Source organism: Myxine glutinosa, chromosome 8 (assembly GCF_964187855.1).
Source record: "Myxine glutinosa chromosome 8, kmMyxGlut1.1, whole genome shotgun sequence".
Classification (NCBI taxonomy): domain Eukaryota; kingdom Metazoa; phylum Chordata; class Myxini; order Myxiniformes; family Myxinidae; genus Myxine; species Myxine glutinosa.
This window is the reverse complement of record NC_136268.1, coordinates 15,374,124-15,391,178: the sequence shown is the minus strand read 5'-3', so window position 1 is coordinate 15,391,178 and position 17,055 is coordinate 15,374,124. Positions and strand designations below refer to the sequence as shown.

Sequence of the window (17,055 nt, the reverse complement as noted above, 5' to 3'; positions counted from 1 at the left end):
TGTGAAGAGCGCTCGAGTTTGTTTTTTTGGCAATGCATCACTTTTTGCACTTTTAAACATGTGTGTATATTAGGGTGGTCCACAGATATATGTAATATTTAATACTATTAAAAATCCATGCTCCACAAGGCTGCCCTTGTTCCTATATTTATAAAGATAATATAAACCACATATGAGGTCAATTGGAACGCATTTAGAGGTTGCTCAAAAAATAACATTTTTTATTTATCCTGTTTTTTTTAGATGGCAGAAACTCGCAGCTCTTCCACAGTTTGGTTGCTGGGCAAGTCTGAAAAGGAAATAATATGTGGGGGACTACCAACCAAAGGACACACATTTCAGAAAATGGTGTACCATCACATACAAGAACACCATACAGTTCGTGAAAGTGCCAAACTTAGTGTACAAGCTGTGTGTGCATACGAGGAGAAAGAACGAATTCTAGTTCACAGCGTAGATTCCTGTGAGCGCCAACTTTTGAAGTTGTATGATGCCTATAAACTGGTAAAGAAAAATAGGACCAATACATTCGAAAACTATAGAGTGAAGGAGCAGATGTTCAAAGATGATCTTCAATCCCTCTTCGATATCTCACCAAATGATGCGCTTGAGAAAATGACGAATGAAGAAGACAAAGCATTCCTTGTCATGCAGCGTGAGGATCCCCCAAGTTCACGTATGGGATCTGTGGACAACACTCTGGCAGTGAAGGAGAACAGAAAGCATATCAGGCTTGAGAATGAAGATAAAAGAAAGAAGAAACATGCTGCTGAGACTAACAGCAATGCAATCTGTTCCATCAACATCGGCTGTGGTTGATGATGATGATGAGTCTGAGATTGAAAGCTCCGATTCAGGGAACATTGAATTCAAACTCCAAAGTCCATGTTCTGCCAAACAGGCGAAAAAGGCTCCCATCAAGGTGATCACTCCAGCAATAGTGGCAACTCTGGACAGAGTAAATCTCTCAGATCGGCGTGCTATGTTTGTGGCCAGTGCTTTTGCACAATCTCTTGGTCATACCATTGAAGACAAGTGCAAGAGAACAACAATAAATAATTTGAGTAATTGAAAATAGATAATTATCTATGAATTGATGTATGATGCTCAAAATTCTGTATCTTATTGTTGCGCAACTCCAGTTAACACTAAAGTTGCGGATGGGCCGAAACGGATTTATTGGAGGCAATGACCAAACACGGATTTTACTATGGCCGGAGGAAGGAGGAGAATGGAAGCTGCGCAAGCGCTTAACTGCGACACTCCAACCCCGTCGGGGCAATCAACTCAAGCGGGCACAGATGTAACGGGGAATAGAAAATAATACAAGGGTTTATTTAAATAAAAGCAAGGACAGGAAAATGTGCTGATAAACCTCAGTCCTAATTTGGGATCCCACACACACAGATATCAAATACAGACGAGGGATTATGAACTACCAAAATAACACGTTCGTTATGTAAAGTGTAACCGCGGAGCTCGGGCTTATCTGGTCTTTGTTGTCTTGTCTTGTCTTTGGCTGCCATCCAACACGGCTCCGTTCGGCCCCGATGTACCCACGAGGCCTCGCTCCAAGCTCCACAAGCGCCGATTGCACACCACGAGGTCCGTCGCTCCAAAATCCAAAGCACCGAGCACCGCACCCAGCACCACGAAAAAGCACCACGCGTCCAACGCAGGCCGACGACTCCAAACGAGGTCAAAAGCAAGCAAACTCCACCCGGGCCATGACCCACCTCGGGCTGCGCCAGACAAAGAAAACCGAGCGCCGCCAGAGACTGCCAGAGCACGAGCGTAGATGTCCAAACACCAAGGGAGCAACTCAACTACTGGTCAACTCAGGCCATTAACTGCGAACCGAAAGCAACCAGGGACAGGACTCTCCACTCGAGATCGCACCGGGACTGCCAGGGCCAGAATCTGTGCGCAGAGTTCCGCGCGCTCTTTTTATAACCCCGGACGGTGACGTCAGACTCGGCGCGGCACCCAACCAAAGCCTCGTAACTTCCCGCCCTTTGTCGACCCACTTCGCGCCTTCCGTGTCCATTGGCGCCAACCGATCCCAGCCCTCCTGGGCGTGGTACTCAAGGTGGATAGGCCTGTCGGAGGTGTACATGGCGGCGGCCATGCGGTAGTGTCCTGGCCTGGTTTCTTCCTAAGTCATGTCAGGGAAGTGCGTTATTTAGTGTTGCGCTAAAGGTCCTAACTAAATGTCTAAGTAGTCTGCAGTGCCAAAAGGGACAAAGGTTTGGCTAACCAGGTGAGGACACACAGGGGCGCTACTCTTTAATCCCTAACTCTACTTATCACTCAAACCTCCTGGTAGATTCACAAGTATACATCTTAACCCGACAAACGCCTACACATACTAACTTAAAGGTACATAGTGGGTTCTAGCTATCGCGACATCTCGAAGCATGTTACCTATTCAGATCTAGCTGCTCTATATATTGCTCTACCACATCGACATAACACAGCCCCCCCCCTCCCCACCCCCCTGGAACCGTAGCTCGTGCAAGGTTCACTGCAGGCGCTACCATCCCAGTCTTAACGCTTACTGTTACACACTTAATTAACCTATGAAATAAATCAGGAGGGCTGTGGGAAGTGAGTCCCTGGTGCAAGGTTCCCTGGTGTTGGGCTAGCGGCTAGGGTGCCGGCTTAGGATCCAAGGATCCTGGGTTCGAATCCCGGTCGATCGCTGAATTAACGCCAGGGGGGTTGACTCAGCCTGTCATCCTTCCGAGGTCGGCTAATTGAGTACCAGTTCACTGGTAATTCCCTGTTTCTCGTTAAAGGCAGCAAAAAGGGTTGGCGTCAGGAAGGGCATCCGGCCGTAAAACATTGCTTCAAATAGGGGACCGAAAAACAACAACAACCACTGTTCCCGAAAAAGGCCAACCCCCGCTTTGTGGGGAAAAATGGCCTCTAAAGGTGGTTTTTTTTTTGTGGGAAGTGAGTCAGACTACTTACCTATACTTCCTTAACATTCTAAACCCCTTAAGAATCATGCAATCATGTATTTACATTTTCTTCTTTGTTCCTGTGGAGGGAGGAAACAGCAACACACAAAACCTAACTTAACCACAAACCTAAACCTTACAAAAATTCAAAAACTCTAAACATTTGTACAACCCCGGTCTACAGACCACGTCCCCCGGTGGATGCCACAAGACACAACTTCACCTGCGTTGCCATCCCCAATGCGCCGTTAAATTTCCACGGGCCCTGTCCAGAAGTTACAGGTGAGTGACATGGCTTGGTGGATTTCGCCCACATTCATGCAACACAAACCCCTTATCCACTCATACACATTCCATAAGTCATCAAGGCATTTCAAAAGTCAACAAGCACTTATTTCAATACACCCCCCTGCAGGACCATGGCATTGATGTCATATACGTGTGTGCATTCCTCAACTAGGCAGCGGGGAGGAACCGCAACAAGTAAATCCCCCCCCCCCCCTTTACCTCTTGGCCCCGTGACAGCCCAACAGCCCCTTTTCGCCATTACCTCGCCGGTGAGGGTCTCCACACACACCAGGCTCCGTTGCCTCCTGCTTCCACGCAGCTCCACGGGTCGCCGGGGGTGTCCTTTACCCCAGGGCGCCCAACCAGACCCTCCACCGACGAGCTCCAATTTCCAGATATCACTGGCTGCCAGGGGTAATTGCCGCAGAGGGGAGCCACAGGCATCGCTCCTCAGAGCTTGATCCGTACCTGCGGACACACACACCTTCCCCATCCACAAGACCCCAAAACACACTTCCTCCCCCGCTGCCATTCAATTCTCAACACAACTCAGCACAATTCCAGAAAAGATGGGACAAAAAGATGTCATAAAAGTTGCCGTGGCCTGCCCCATGTGAAATCCCCTATTCACATTTGCCATTACACATTTCCAAAAGCACAATAATCACCACTGATTGTCTCCAATAATCATCACTCATCCATTTCCTCCAACCTCACGACCACATAGAAACACATGACCACAACACAAAAACATACGTCACCCACAAGACACTGTGTGGCCCCCATTCCATCCCCTTCACCGACCATGTCATCCCTCTCACCCGCCCCCAACTCCAAATTACATGTCCCCAATTTAACAAGCAAGTCCTGAAGCCTGGGACAGTAACCATCAAGGCCCTACCTCTACCTTGATGCACAGGTAATTTCCGGTTGGTCAGGTCCAAAGTGCCATCCACCCACAAAATCCCAAAATTTATCCTTGGGCCTATCAAATTTCAACAAATTTCTCTTTTGTCCCCACTACACTGGCAGGTATGTGGATCCGCATCCAACGGTGATCATCGCGACACAACTACCTGTGGCCACAACAGCCCTGCACCTCTACCGTGCAAGGGTCATCGGGACAAGGTGAGCAGCCAAAACGCCAACATGACCCATGAGTGTCCATAAGGGTGCGACCCACCATCCATCCTTCAGCCCCCCTGCGAGGAACACAGCTGCACCAGCCCCAGCTGGCCAATGTGGTGAGCACCTGCTGCCAAAAACACACTACCGCACGCACAACCTCGGCCCTGGGGGGCACGGTCGCAGTGTGTGGCATCCCTACAGCCATGTCCCCTGCACCTCCACATCATCCCCCAGTCCGACCACAGAACTGCAGCCCCCCCAGTGCTCACCCACACTTGACCACACCAAGGTCCAGTCGACAGCCATGCTCCACCAGGAGACCCACACAGAAGACATGGTCCACACACCTCGGACACGCACAGCACCACGTTGACCCTCAGGCTACACAACTACATCCCCATGACTCCGCGTCCCAAATATCAGCACAGTCACCCCCGCAAACAGTTGAAAGCTGTGTCCTGCTACCCTGTCAATTTTATCACAGCCTCCAACACTTTGGTCTAACACACCTGGATCAATAATGGCGTCACTGTGCAGTGACCACCATTTCCTTTCACAAAATTCACCCTTAAATTTGCATTTAACCCACAAATTACCCATGCCAAACATTTTTCACATTTCACTAACCTCACCAAAGAAAGATGCTTTGCCATACACATGCCAGCCGAGCATGGCCCATATGCTCGGCACGTTACCAATTCCCAATTCACATCCCCATGGCTCTCTTCCCAACCCGAGAGTCCATAAATCATAACGGAGCATTTGTGGAACGTCACCCTCACACCATCACGTTCCACAGATGCCCCAATAGTTGTCCGGTGGGCTGTCTCATTCCTGTCCATGTGGTTCGACCCGCGTCCATAGACCAACACAGCATGTCAGGTCTCGACATGCTGGCTGTCCCAGAGTATCAGGGAGAGGGTGCTAGGCCGCATGCCCGGGTGGTCACTACATCAGGCCCAAGCTGGCCGTCTGCAGTGCCACCACCAAAGCGTGACCCACAACACCTCCCCCTAGTGGTCCTCAATATTTGCCATCCCAGGCTTTAGAAACCACCTCGGACCCCCCTGGAGGTCTTAACCCCCACCAGGGTCCAGTGAACCTGCTGGCCCGAGCCACCAGCCCCGACGGCAAGGGACGCCACACTCCACCAGACCCCTCCCCCCCCCCCCCGTGGGGCCCAGGTCGTACCATGCCACCCATGGCTGGACCCCACGTCCAAATCTCGCGAGCACAGCCCCCCAGCTGGCTGGCATCCCCAAATATTGAAAGGGGCAACTTTTCCCCGAGGCCATCCCCAATGACCTCCAGTGTCCACTTTCCGCAGCCCGGGGGCCAACTCCAACCAAGGCTGCTCCAAATCAAATTCCCATTTTAATTTAATTTTAAATTTTCTTTTAGAAATTTTGATTTCCCATCCCAAACCGCAGCTGCAGGTAACAACTCCCTCGGGTTGTTCTGCCCCTCCCTGCAGCTGGTCCACATTCCCTATGGGGACAATCATCCGAGGCTCGATCTCCCGATCCCTCTCTGTTCGAATCCAGCCCGGAGCCAACACACTCCCCCAACTGGTTGCCCAATTTTGGAGCCTCTTGCACCCAATTTGTGTTCGTGGTGAGGGTCCCCTTGGTCATCTCAACCACCTCCTCGGACCAACACCTCATCACCCAGGCTCCTTTGGGCCTGGTCAACCCCTACCTCCATGGGACTGTCCCAGGTCCCCAGCCGCTGGATCAAATCATTTCCATCATCATCCCCCATCATTTGTGGCCCCGACAGGCTTTCATCAATATCCCCAATAAATACCCGGTCCGGCTCCATTACACAGACCCCCAATAACTCTACCCCCTCTCGCTCTGCACCAGCGCCCTGGTGCAGCAAGGATTCAATTCCATCCCCCGGTTGGGGTGTTGTGACATCCAGACGGTCCCGATAAACATCCAGGCCACAATGTGGGAAACATTCCCCATTTACCTCTGCACCTGCAGTCTCCCCATCTACCTGTGCGCACTCCACACTCACCTGTACGCATTCTCCTTTCACCTCTTCACATGCCACAATCAAATCTTCCCCATTTACCTGTGGGCACTCCACGTTCACCTGTGGACATGCCCCTTCTTCCTGTATGCATTCCCCATCTACCTGTAAATTTGCCATTCCCGGTGCAATTCCCAATTTGCCTTCCCCCGTTCCGATTCGCATTCTGCCACCTTTGGCTTCTCCTGTGACCCATCAGCACCATTCGTTCGTCCTTCCCTCAATTCATTCGTCCAGGCATCCATTTTGTTAATCAATCCCCCAATTTCGTCCTTCAATTTGCGACTGGCTCGCTCACTGTTCTCCCTCATTTCCTTAAGCAATCGGTCCAAAATCTGGTCGTTTATCGGGGCGTCCGAACGGCGGGGAAAGTTCCGACACTATCCCATACCCCCTCTATTTCCGACTCACTCCCTAAGCTTCCTACATCTTCCATTCTCCTTTCCATACCGCTCACCTCCTCCTCTGTAAAGGAGGTCGCTTTCCCGTGTGGCTTTACAATAGGAATTGAATTAATTTAATGACGCACCTTTCGCGTCGTGCAAGCCCAATCGACGATATAAAACTTTCGCCTCTGACTAAAAAATAATTATTTCCAACTTATCCACACTCCTTGACACAGAATTTTACTACGGCGTTCAAATCCCACTCCTGACACCAGTTGTCGGGCAACTAAAGTTAACAAAAGAGTAGCGGGTGGGCCGAAGCGGCTTTATTGGAGGCAATGACCAAACACGGATTTTAAAATGGCCACGCGGGAGGAAGGAGGAGAATGGAAGCTGCGAAAGCGCTTAACTGCGACACTCCAACCCCGTAGAGGCAATCAACTCAAGCGGGCACAGATGTAACGGGGAATAGAAAATAATACAAGGGGTTATTTAAATAAAAGCAAGGACAGGAAAATGTGACGATAAACCTAAGTCCTAATTTGGGATCCCACACACACACATATCAAATACAGACAAGGGATTATGAACTACCAAAATAACACGTTCGTTATGTAAAGTATAACCGCGGAGCTCGGGCTTATCTGGTCTTTATCGTCTTGTCTTTGGCTAACGTCCAACACGGCTCCGTTCGGCCCCGATGTACCCACGAGGCCTCGCTCCAAGCGCCGATCGCACACCATGAGGTCCCTCGCTCCAAACTCCAAAGCACCGAGCACCGCTCTCAGCACCACGAAAAAGCACCGCGCATCCAACGCAGGCCAGCGACTCCAAACGAGGTCAAAAGCAAGCGAACTCCACCCGGGCCACGACCCAACTCGGGCTGCGCCAGACCAAGAAAACCGAGTGCCGCTAGAGACTGCCAGAGCACGAGCGTAGATGTCCAAACACCAAGGGAGCAACTCAACGACTGATCAACTCAGGCCGTGAACTGCGAACCGAACGCAACCAGGGACAGGACTCTCTCCACTCGAGATCGCACCGGGACTGCCAGGGCCAGAATCTGTGCGCAGAGTTCCGCGCGCTCTTTTTATAACCTCGGACGGTGACGTCAGACTCGGCGCAGCACCCAACCAGAGCCTCGTAACTTCCCGCCCTTTATCGACCCGCTTCGCGCCTTCCGTGTCCATTGGCGCCAACCGATCCCAGCCCTCCTGGGCGTGGTACTCAAGGTGGATAGGCCTGTCAGAGGTATACATGGCGGCGGCCATGCGGCAGTGTCCTGGCCTGGTTTCTTCCTAAGTCATGTCATGGAAGGGCGTTATTTAGTGTTGCGCTAAAGGTCCTAACTAAATGTCTAAGTAGTCTGCAGTGCCAAAAGGGACAAAGGTTTGGCTAACCAGGTGAGGACACACAGGGGCGCTACTCTTTAATCCCTAACTCTACTTATCACTCAAACCTCCTGGTAGATTCACAAGTATACATCTTTACCCGACAAACGCCTACACATACTAACTTAAAGGTACATAGTGGGTTATAGCTATTGCGACATCTCGAAGCATGTTACCTATTCAGATCTAGCTGCTCTACATATTGCTCTGCCACATCGACATAACATTATTATTCATTAAAATTTGTCAACCTTTTGAGCAACCTCTATATATTCTCCAGTTAAGCTCACATTTTCACCACAAACTACTTTATTCAATAGGAATAGGGGCAGGCTTGTGGAGAAATGAAAATCCAATCTTCAAATTTTTGGACCACCCCAGTGTGTGTATATATATATATATATATATATATATATATATATATATATATATATATATATATATATATATATATATACTGTGTATATATATATACATATATATATATACTGTGTATATATATATATATACTGTGTATATATATATATATATACTGTGTATATATATATATATATATACTGTGTATATATATATATATATATATATATATATATACTGTGTATATATATATATATATACTGTGTATATATATATATACACTGTGTATATATATATATATATATATATATATATATATTAATATATATATATATATATATATATATATATATATATACATATATATATATATATATACACACACACATATATACACACACACATATATATACACACACACACACACACACACACACACACACACACACACACACACACACACACACACACACACACACACACACACACATATATATATATATATATATACATACATACATACACACACACACTGCGATTGGTAAGGACACCAGATGAAGTCTCATTACAGCTATCGCTGGATGACCTGGGAAGAACAAGAACAGGTGCCATCTGCCACATGGACACATTGACTTCCATCCAACCAATCACAACCAGGAAGCATCACCATTATTTTGAGTGGTTGGGAATTCTATGAAGATGAATAAGTTCTCAAATGTTGGTGAACGTCATGACAATACCGTCACGATGATGTCATGACTCCCTCCCCAGAAAGGCCCCTGGCTATGCAAAGATACTATTACGTTTGTGGGGGTAGATAATGAAATACCTTAGTCCAGGTAGAATATGCATGCTCTGTATGCCGTGTAGACACCTCGATGTAACTCAGTAGGCCCGGATGTCATGTAAGTGTATATGTGTCTCCATGGCGCGGGGTGGATCTATGCTAATTAGTTAGGGTACAAGGATAAACTTCCTGTATGTAAATGCCTCTGTAGTTTTCCCTTCGTTCTTGTAAAGAACACACGACCAGCCATGCACTCAGCACATAATTGCAATCCACATAATCGCCGACCGGATCCGGACATTACTACGACACCACCCAGCTTGAATCTTCTTGATGGGCATCAAGAAAGGCCATGTGGCCCCACCCCGAGAGGAATGATTGGTCATGGCCATAAACTGATGCGACGGTGCTCGGTGATTGTAGCACGGGCGACTTCACGGAGAACATTCAAGCACGGGAGCAAAAAGGCGAAGCAACCGCCATCTTGCTCGCTTTCTGTCCCAGGCTGGTCACAGGTGGTCGCGTTCACGTTCTCTTGTTCAGGTGCTGGGCACGAGCAGTCACACTTGTTCGCTCTTTACCCCATTGGGCCTTCTGTGTGGGCAGTCACGCTTGGCCTCATACCAGAGAACATGAGCCCGGTGGATCATGCCGATTGTCGGAGGAGAGATTTTTGGCTACCTCGCACGGGCAGCTGGCTGCTGCGCGAATTCACGCCATTGTGTGTTTCCCGCGCAGTGACTCTGGGACCCATTCGACCACTCCTGGGGTTTGAGGGCCGTTTGAGGAGACCAGAGCTGAGTATCACCTAACGCTACACACCACATTTTTTACTTTCGTTTATTTCTCCCTGTGTCTGTATATGAGTCCGTGCAGAGGGTCCCTCAGTTAGGAATTTTAGGTGACCGTGCATTCATTTCTTTGTTGCCTGCATTATTTTTGTTAAACCTATTACTTGTTGCATTCACAATCTCTTGTCCTGTACGTTTATTTGTTTGTGGTTCGGAAAACCCTTGTCACGTCCGCCCGTACAGGTAAGGACCTCGCTGCCTTCTACTACCCCCCCCCCCCCCCTCCCGTGCATGCACAAGGTACCACCATAGTTTGGGTAAATGCCTCGGAGTTAAAGTTTGTTTGGTCACATGTCGCCCTAAGGTCTTCACCACAGGGTGGACACGACAATACCAAGACCAAATGCTGTCACCTAGCGCATGAAAAGCAAAGCTGTCGACTAGTTTGGCCCTTTTTGAGACTTGGCAGGACAATACATCGCTGTTCCATTCACCTCTTGACTTTGAAGCCTTAAGGAGGCTTCAAAGTCGCTTGTGCTTTGCAGGCACGTGACAATTTATAGCTGGGTGGAGATTCGAACCTAGGCCAGGCAGTCCAGCAGTGAGTTCGCAAACCTCGAAGCTTTGCTGCTATCATTCTGAACTTTTTACTGCACCCCCTTAACTCCTTACAATTAAATAATCGTGTTATCCGACCAGTGATGACCGGTGCATCACCCTTTACTTTGTGCAGAGTAAAACTATCGTTAAGGGAAGTGTCCTCTTCTCAAAGCTCAGAAAGTGTCCACATCAGCTTCATGTGGTTATTTGACATATTTCGATTTCAATCAATTAAGGCGCTCTTGTTCGTTTTTTCTTTTGAAATTGTTTCAATTGTTTTCTCTGTCATTTGTACCAGCTCGGTACTTCCGCTGCACAACAAAATAGTTGCTTGAAAGAAAATTAAACTCATCAGTAAGTAAAGGCCTAGGTACATGGTGAACATTTCAGCAACGTTTTCTACCCCTTTACAAAATGTGCAACTTTCAGCTAACTTTTATTTGCGCAACTTCATGCTTACATTCAGCAACTTCTTGAGTGTATCACATGATTTCATGACCCATGTGATATCTCCCCCATTGGTCTGATTTGCTGGGGCTGCAAATTGGTCAGAAAACTGAGCAGTGCAACTTGGAAAAACAATCACGCAACTCCCCACATATATTTACAACTGTGTTGTGCAATAAAAGGTTGCATGCTGTGCACAGGCCTTCAACCAACACATGGATCCATGTCCAACCACAGTCTCCTTTCATTTTTGCACACACAGCCAAATCAATATTTCCATCAGTACTGATCCTTAAAAAAAGATAAACTAGAGGCCATTGGATCACAAAGTACATGTAGCTGGGGTTGTGTGCTGATAAAGATTGGGAAGGTGAAGGATACCAAGAGAAACAGCCCCGTACCAAGATCCGAGATAGTGAGGGTAAGGGTTGTGAGAGTTGTGAGGAAGCAAGGCAAAGAAGGTTAGGATTCAGGTGAGGGAAGATAGGAAGGAGTAAGGGGGTGGAAATAGAAGGGGCCTGCATGCAGCACACAGGGGAAAAGTTGGGGGGGGGGGGGGGAGGGATGACAAAAAATTCTGCCATATTTGGATTTTTAATGAATACATGGCGCCTGCATGTAACAGGGCTTGCAAGAATGTCTTTTGCTAAACTGAAACACATGAACTGTTCATGAAGTAAAATATAGAAGCCACCGGAAGTTGTGCCACTGCCACCTTACCCCTCCCATCAAGCCATCACTTGGCTACTCGTCAGTAGCTATACTGCATTAGAGTTCATACAAGACCACCGAAAGTAAATATAAAGCAACAATGAAATAATGTTAGCGTGCACCTAAGGACCATCACCATGGTAAATAGACCAAGCATTTATTACGTAAGCAAATATAAAAAGTTTTCTTTTGAAAGACCGGTGTATTGCGTCTCTCTTTAATGGCCAAATTGCAGCTATCGAACTTGTATTACTTTCAGGCAAAACTGAAAGCCGATTTTCACTGATGAATTAGAAAATAAACAACTAACGATGTTAGTGCATGTGACATTACCAGGTGGAAGAGGCTTCATTTGCGCTTTTCAGTCTTGTCCCAAAGGGGAAGCGAGACTATTGCAACACGTGTGTGTGTGTGTGTGTGTGTGTGTGTGTGTGTGTGTGTGTGTGTGTGTGTGTCTGTGTCTGTGTCTGTGTCTGTGTGTGTGTCTGTGTGTGTGTCTGCGTGTGTGTCTGCATCTACGTATATATTTTGTCTCATCGTGTATAGAGAGGGCATGTGTCATCATGTATAGTGAGATGTGCTACACAGTGCCAGCCTCATGACCCACCTGTGCATACGTGTCCCCTCGCGGTAGAAGTGGTACGTCATACGCGCTTGCGAAATGCTGTCGAACCTGCTGCATATGCCCAAAACGCTCTCTTTTTCGCCATTTGGCTCTCCTGTTCTGGAACCAAACCTGGGGGTGGGGGTCAAAGTACGGGAGGGATTCTCATATGGGATCCACACTTCCCGAAGTACTCCCTACCCATTCGTTGCACCTTAACGAAGCGTCTCCGACACACAGGTGTGGTTACAAGACATGAGCCGAGCCGAACCTTGATACGTCCTTTATACAAGCTCTGCTTTTCACCTTTACGACTTTAATCATCTCGTTCGCCATCATTTACCTATAGCCCGGGCAAAGCGACGCTACCGTGATCGGAACCTGCCACGGGAGAAGCGTGAACCCAGTTCGTCTGGTTCGAAAATGCATCGAAACGTCAATCATTTGGTTACCTTATGCCACGAAAACAAAATGTGGCACAGAGCAGCGAGTCGGACCGAGCCTCGGGCAGATTAGGCTCCGTGGGTCCCGGGCACATAATGGGTGGGGGAACACGGAGGGGAGGGTATGGGGGTTAATGCAGAAAAAGCAAACAGCCCCGTATTCAGATCGAAACGGTCCCGTTACACGTTTAAACGGGACCCTGACCGAGGTTGCACGTTTAAACGGGACCCTGACCGAGGTTACACGTTTAAACGGGACCCTGACCGAGGTTACACGTTTAAATGGGACCCTGACCGAGGTTACACGTTTAAACGGGACCCTGACCGAGGTTACACGTTTAAACGGGACCCTGACCGAGGTTTCACGTTTAAACGGGACCCTGACCGAGGTTACACGTTTAAACGGGACCCTGACTGAGGTTACACGTTTAAACGGGACCCTGACCGAGGTTACACGTTTAAACGGGACCCTGACCGAGGTTACACGTTTAAACGGGACCCTGACCGAGGTTACACGTTTAAACAGGACCCTGACCGAGCAGTGCTCCGCTCCGCTCCGCTGTGACTTCTGCGCAATGGGGAAGAAACAACGATCAACGAGGAATCAACGAGGACCGAGACGATTTGAACCCACTTCGTGATCGACGTGAAACTGCTCTCACAATATGTCAGCAAGTTGATGACGAGGAGACCGCCGAGTAACTTGTATAGGCTGACTTAGAGTTTGCATATCTTACGAGAACACATTTGATCGTTCGGTCAGTTCAATGAGCATCGAACCCGATCTGACATGGAGGAATTAATTATTATTTTTATCAGAACGATGATTCGCTTAAAGACTCTCATTTGTAAAAGGAACGATATTTGAAACTAACCTTGGCCACTTTTGCTCATTGGCTTTCGCTACATTATCATTGAATATAAAATAACAAAAGCAAACTTTACTCGTATTGGGTTTTGTTCGTTGTTTCAATTCCATGATTAAATATCCATTTATCCTCAATCGTTTGATTCCACAAGTCTATATATATACATACACACACAGACTTGGCATTTAATATGGAATATTTTTTTGTGGGGGTGAACTTACTTTTCAAGATGTCTTAGAACCAAAAGTTCATTGGAATTATGTTGAAATTATTCTAGATTTTGTTAATGTGACCTTTAAAAGAAACAAAAACCACATTTGACATTTCGAAGCAAATAAATTGATCCTTGAAAGTGATGTAAACTGATATCGAACTCAATTCACAGACAGTACTGTGTTAAACTTCTGTGCGTTTTCCAGAAGTATCTCTTTATTTTGCACATTAGCCAAAAAAAATTTCAACAAAAACAAAAGCTAAATTATGACTGGGATTACGGACAGTAAAATTACAGTTCAGTACTTCGTGTAACCCCATGAGCATTCAGGAGAGCATGTACACGTCGAGGCATGCTGTTGACGAGATTTGCCAAGGTTTGGACAGGAATCGCTTGGCATGCAGTGACAATAGCCTGCTGCAATTCACGCACAGAGGCAGGCTGCTGGTCCAAATTGTCGATTTGACACGTTAATTCTGCCCACAAGTTCTCTATCGGATTCATATCCGGGGACATGACAGGCCACTCCATATGCTCTACACCACGGTCAGCAAGAAAGTGTTGGATCATGCGAGCACGATGATGCCGTGCATTGTCATCTTGGAAGACAAAGTTTCCTCGAAAGGCTGTACGAGCAAATGTAAGCAATGTTTCTTCCAGAATGACCCTGTACTTGAACTGGTTCAGGTTTCCATTCAGAACAACCAGGTCAGTTTGCCCCCTGCATGAAAAGCAGCCCAAAAGGTCACCCCTCCACCTCCAGCTTGGACTCTGGGCACTATATAATCTTCGTTGTGGGCTTCATGCACTTGTCTGTGCACTCGGACGCGGCCATCTTGACGATAGACCAGAAATCTAGACTCGTCACTGAAGGTCACGTGATTCCAGTGTCCTGGCTGCCATTGACGGTGCTCTCTGGCCCACTGCAATCGGCGCTGGCTGTGTTGTCTGGTCAGGCGTGGCTTTCTCAGGGGACGCCTGGCACGATAGCCTGCTTGAACCAGTCGTTGGTTGACTAGCCTTCTGGATACAGGCACATCTGTCAGTTGCTGCCACTCAGCCCTAAGCCGATTAGCTGACTTGGTACGGCCATTGCAGACTAACCGGTGCAGCTGGCGATCATCTCTCCTTGTGGTTCTGCGTGGACGTCCTGGCCTCGGTATTGGAGGAGGGACACCCCTCTGAGCATTTCGTTTCAGGATCTTTGACACCTGACCTTCAGTGATGCCATACTGCCGAGCAATAGCACACTGTTTCATGCCAGAATTTCGTAAAGCCACCACTCCATGACAAACAGCATTGTCAAGTTGACGGACCATCTCCAGAGGAAGCGGCAATAACTTTTGTAGACGTGCAGCAGTAGTTTTCCACTAATACAGAACGCAACAACCCTTATATACCCGATTGTGAAGCCAATCGTCAAATGTACCTGTCCTTACATTTTGTCACGCCACCTGTGATATAATCCTGTTATTGACTTCTTGCTGCGAAAGACAATCAGTGACATGGTTCTTTCAACAAAGACATCACCGAAGGGTAAAAGAAACTCCCCAGATTGATATACTTAGTTCAGAAAGTAAACCCAAGTCAAGAAAAAAAAATATATTCCATATTAAATGCCAAGTCTGTGTGTGTGATATATATATATATATATATATATATATATATATATATATATATATATATATATATATATACATATATATATATATATATATATATATATATAAATATATATATATTGTTCTGTCACCAGCTATTAAGACCACTGGATGACGAATGGCTGAACGTTTTTTACTCCTGAGGCGAACTCCCAATTTTTTGTCGGTTATGACATGCACACGATGAAAGAATGCGGAGCGTTTACCTGAATGAAAAATACACGAGTTTATTACCGAACCCACAAAACAATGTAACACGACAGTAAATTCAACAATCGAATAATTTAATGAAAATAAATCAAGGACGAAATAAATGTGGAGGGAAAATCTAATTCCCTACATTGAGGATCCTCCATGCAGTCTCAAATACGAACACACGTGGGAAAAGTAACAAAATAAAATGTTTCTTTTTATAGCACACTTAACTCATCATCCCAAAGAGTAATTTGGTGCGGTCGGAAGTGGTGGACAAGTCCAACGCTTCCCGCGCCTGAGCGCCCAATATGGCGCCGGCCAACGACACAAGCACACCGAGCCGTGAAGTGCGCAGCCAAGACGTCCGCTCGAATCCTGGTCAGCAAGCACATTGCGGCCCCAGCTCCCCAAAAGAGCACAACAGCCGCCAAAACCTCCTCACTCCGATATATCAAAAGCTCCAAAAACTCTCCTCAAAAGCGCACAAAATGGCCAAGCTCCTTCACTAGGACCAAGAGTCGCGCCCTTCTTCTTCACTCTCGAAGCTTCTCGATGACCTCCCTCCAACCAATAGCAATGCTCTTTCCAACTCACTCCATGCTCGTCTCAGCCAATCATGACCTTCAGGGGCATGGCCTGCTGGCTATTTCTCCGACTCCCCATCACACCACCCCAGGGGCATGGCCTTTTCCCCTATTAGGTCCTTTGGGTGGGGTTTAGTTCGATCGAATCTGCTTGGGTTTTGTCGGTGGTTGGTGTTGTTCAATGGAGGTTTTCATGGCCGGCCTTGTCAGCAAAATTTAGAGAAAATTAGCCATAATCCCTACACTAATTAGCAATGCTTCACCCCTCATGTGAAGACACACAAACAAGCAATCGTAAGCTACAGTTTCCCTACTTAAGTACATCGAGATATCTTCTACACATCCACAGTCCATGCTACAATAATAAAATCCCACCTTTCCTATGGGCTCTTTTTACGACCCCCACAAACGTTATATATATATATATATATATATATATATATATATATATATATATATATATATATATATATATATATATATATATACACACACACACATTATACATACACACATACAGGGTGAGCCATAAAATATGGTCATTTTTGAAATTCGTGTGAAGGAAATAAAAAATTGTTTTTCAAAATAAATTAATTAAT

At 46.9% G+C, this 17,055-nt stretch overlaps 1 protein-coding gene across 2 annotated transcripts in view; it reads right to left on the bottom strand.

Moving 5' to 3' along the window:
• Positions 1-17,055, bottom strand: part of LOC137432190 (homeobox protein aristaless-like 4) — a 139,308-nt gene that overhangs the window by 84,419 nt on the left and 37,834 nt on the right. The window contains exon 3 of one of the 2 annotated variants that reach the window (XM_068123896.2): positions 12,494-12,622. The exons of the other annotated variant lie outside the window; for it this stretch is intronic. Coding sequence (XP_067979997.1) covers positions 12,494-12,622 — 129 coding nt within the window. The remainder of the gene's footprint in view (positions 1-12,493; positions 12,623-17,055) is intronic. 2 annotated transcript variants of the gene reach the window in all.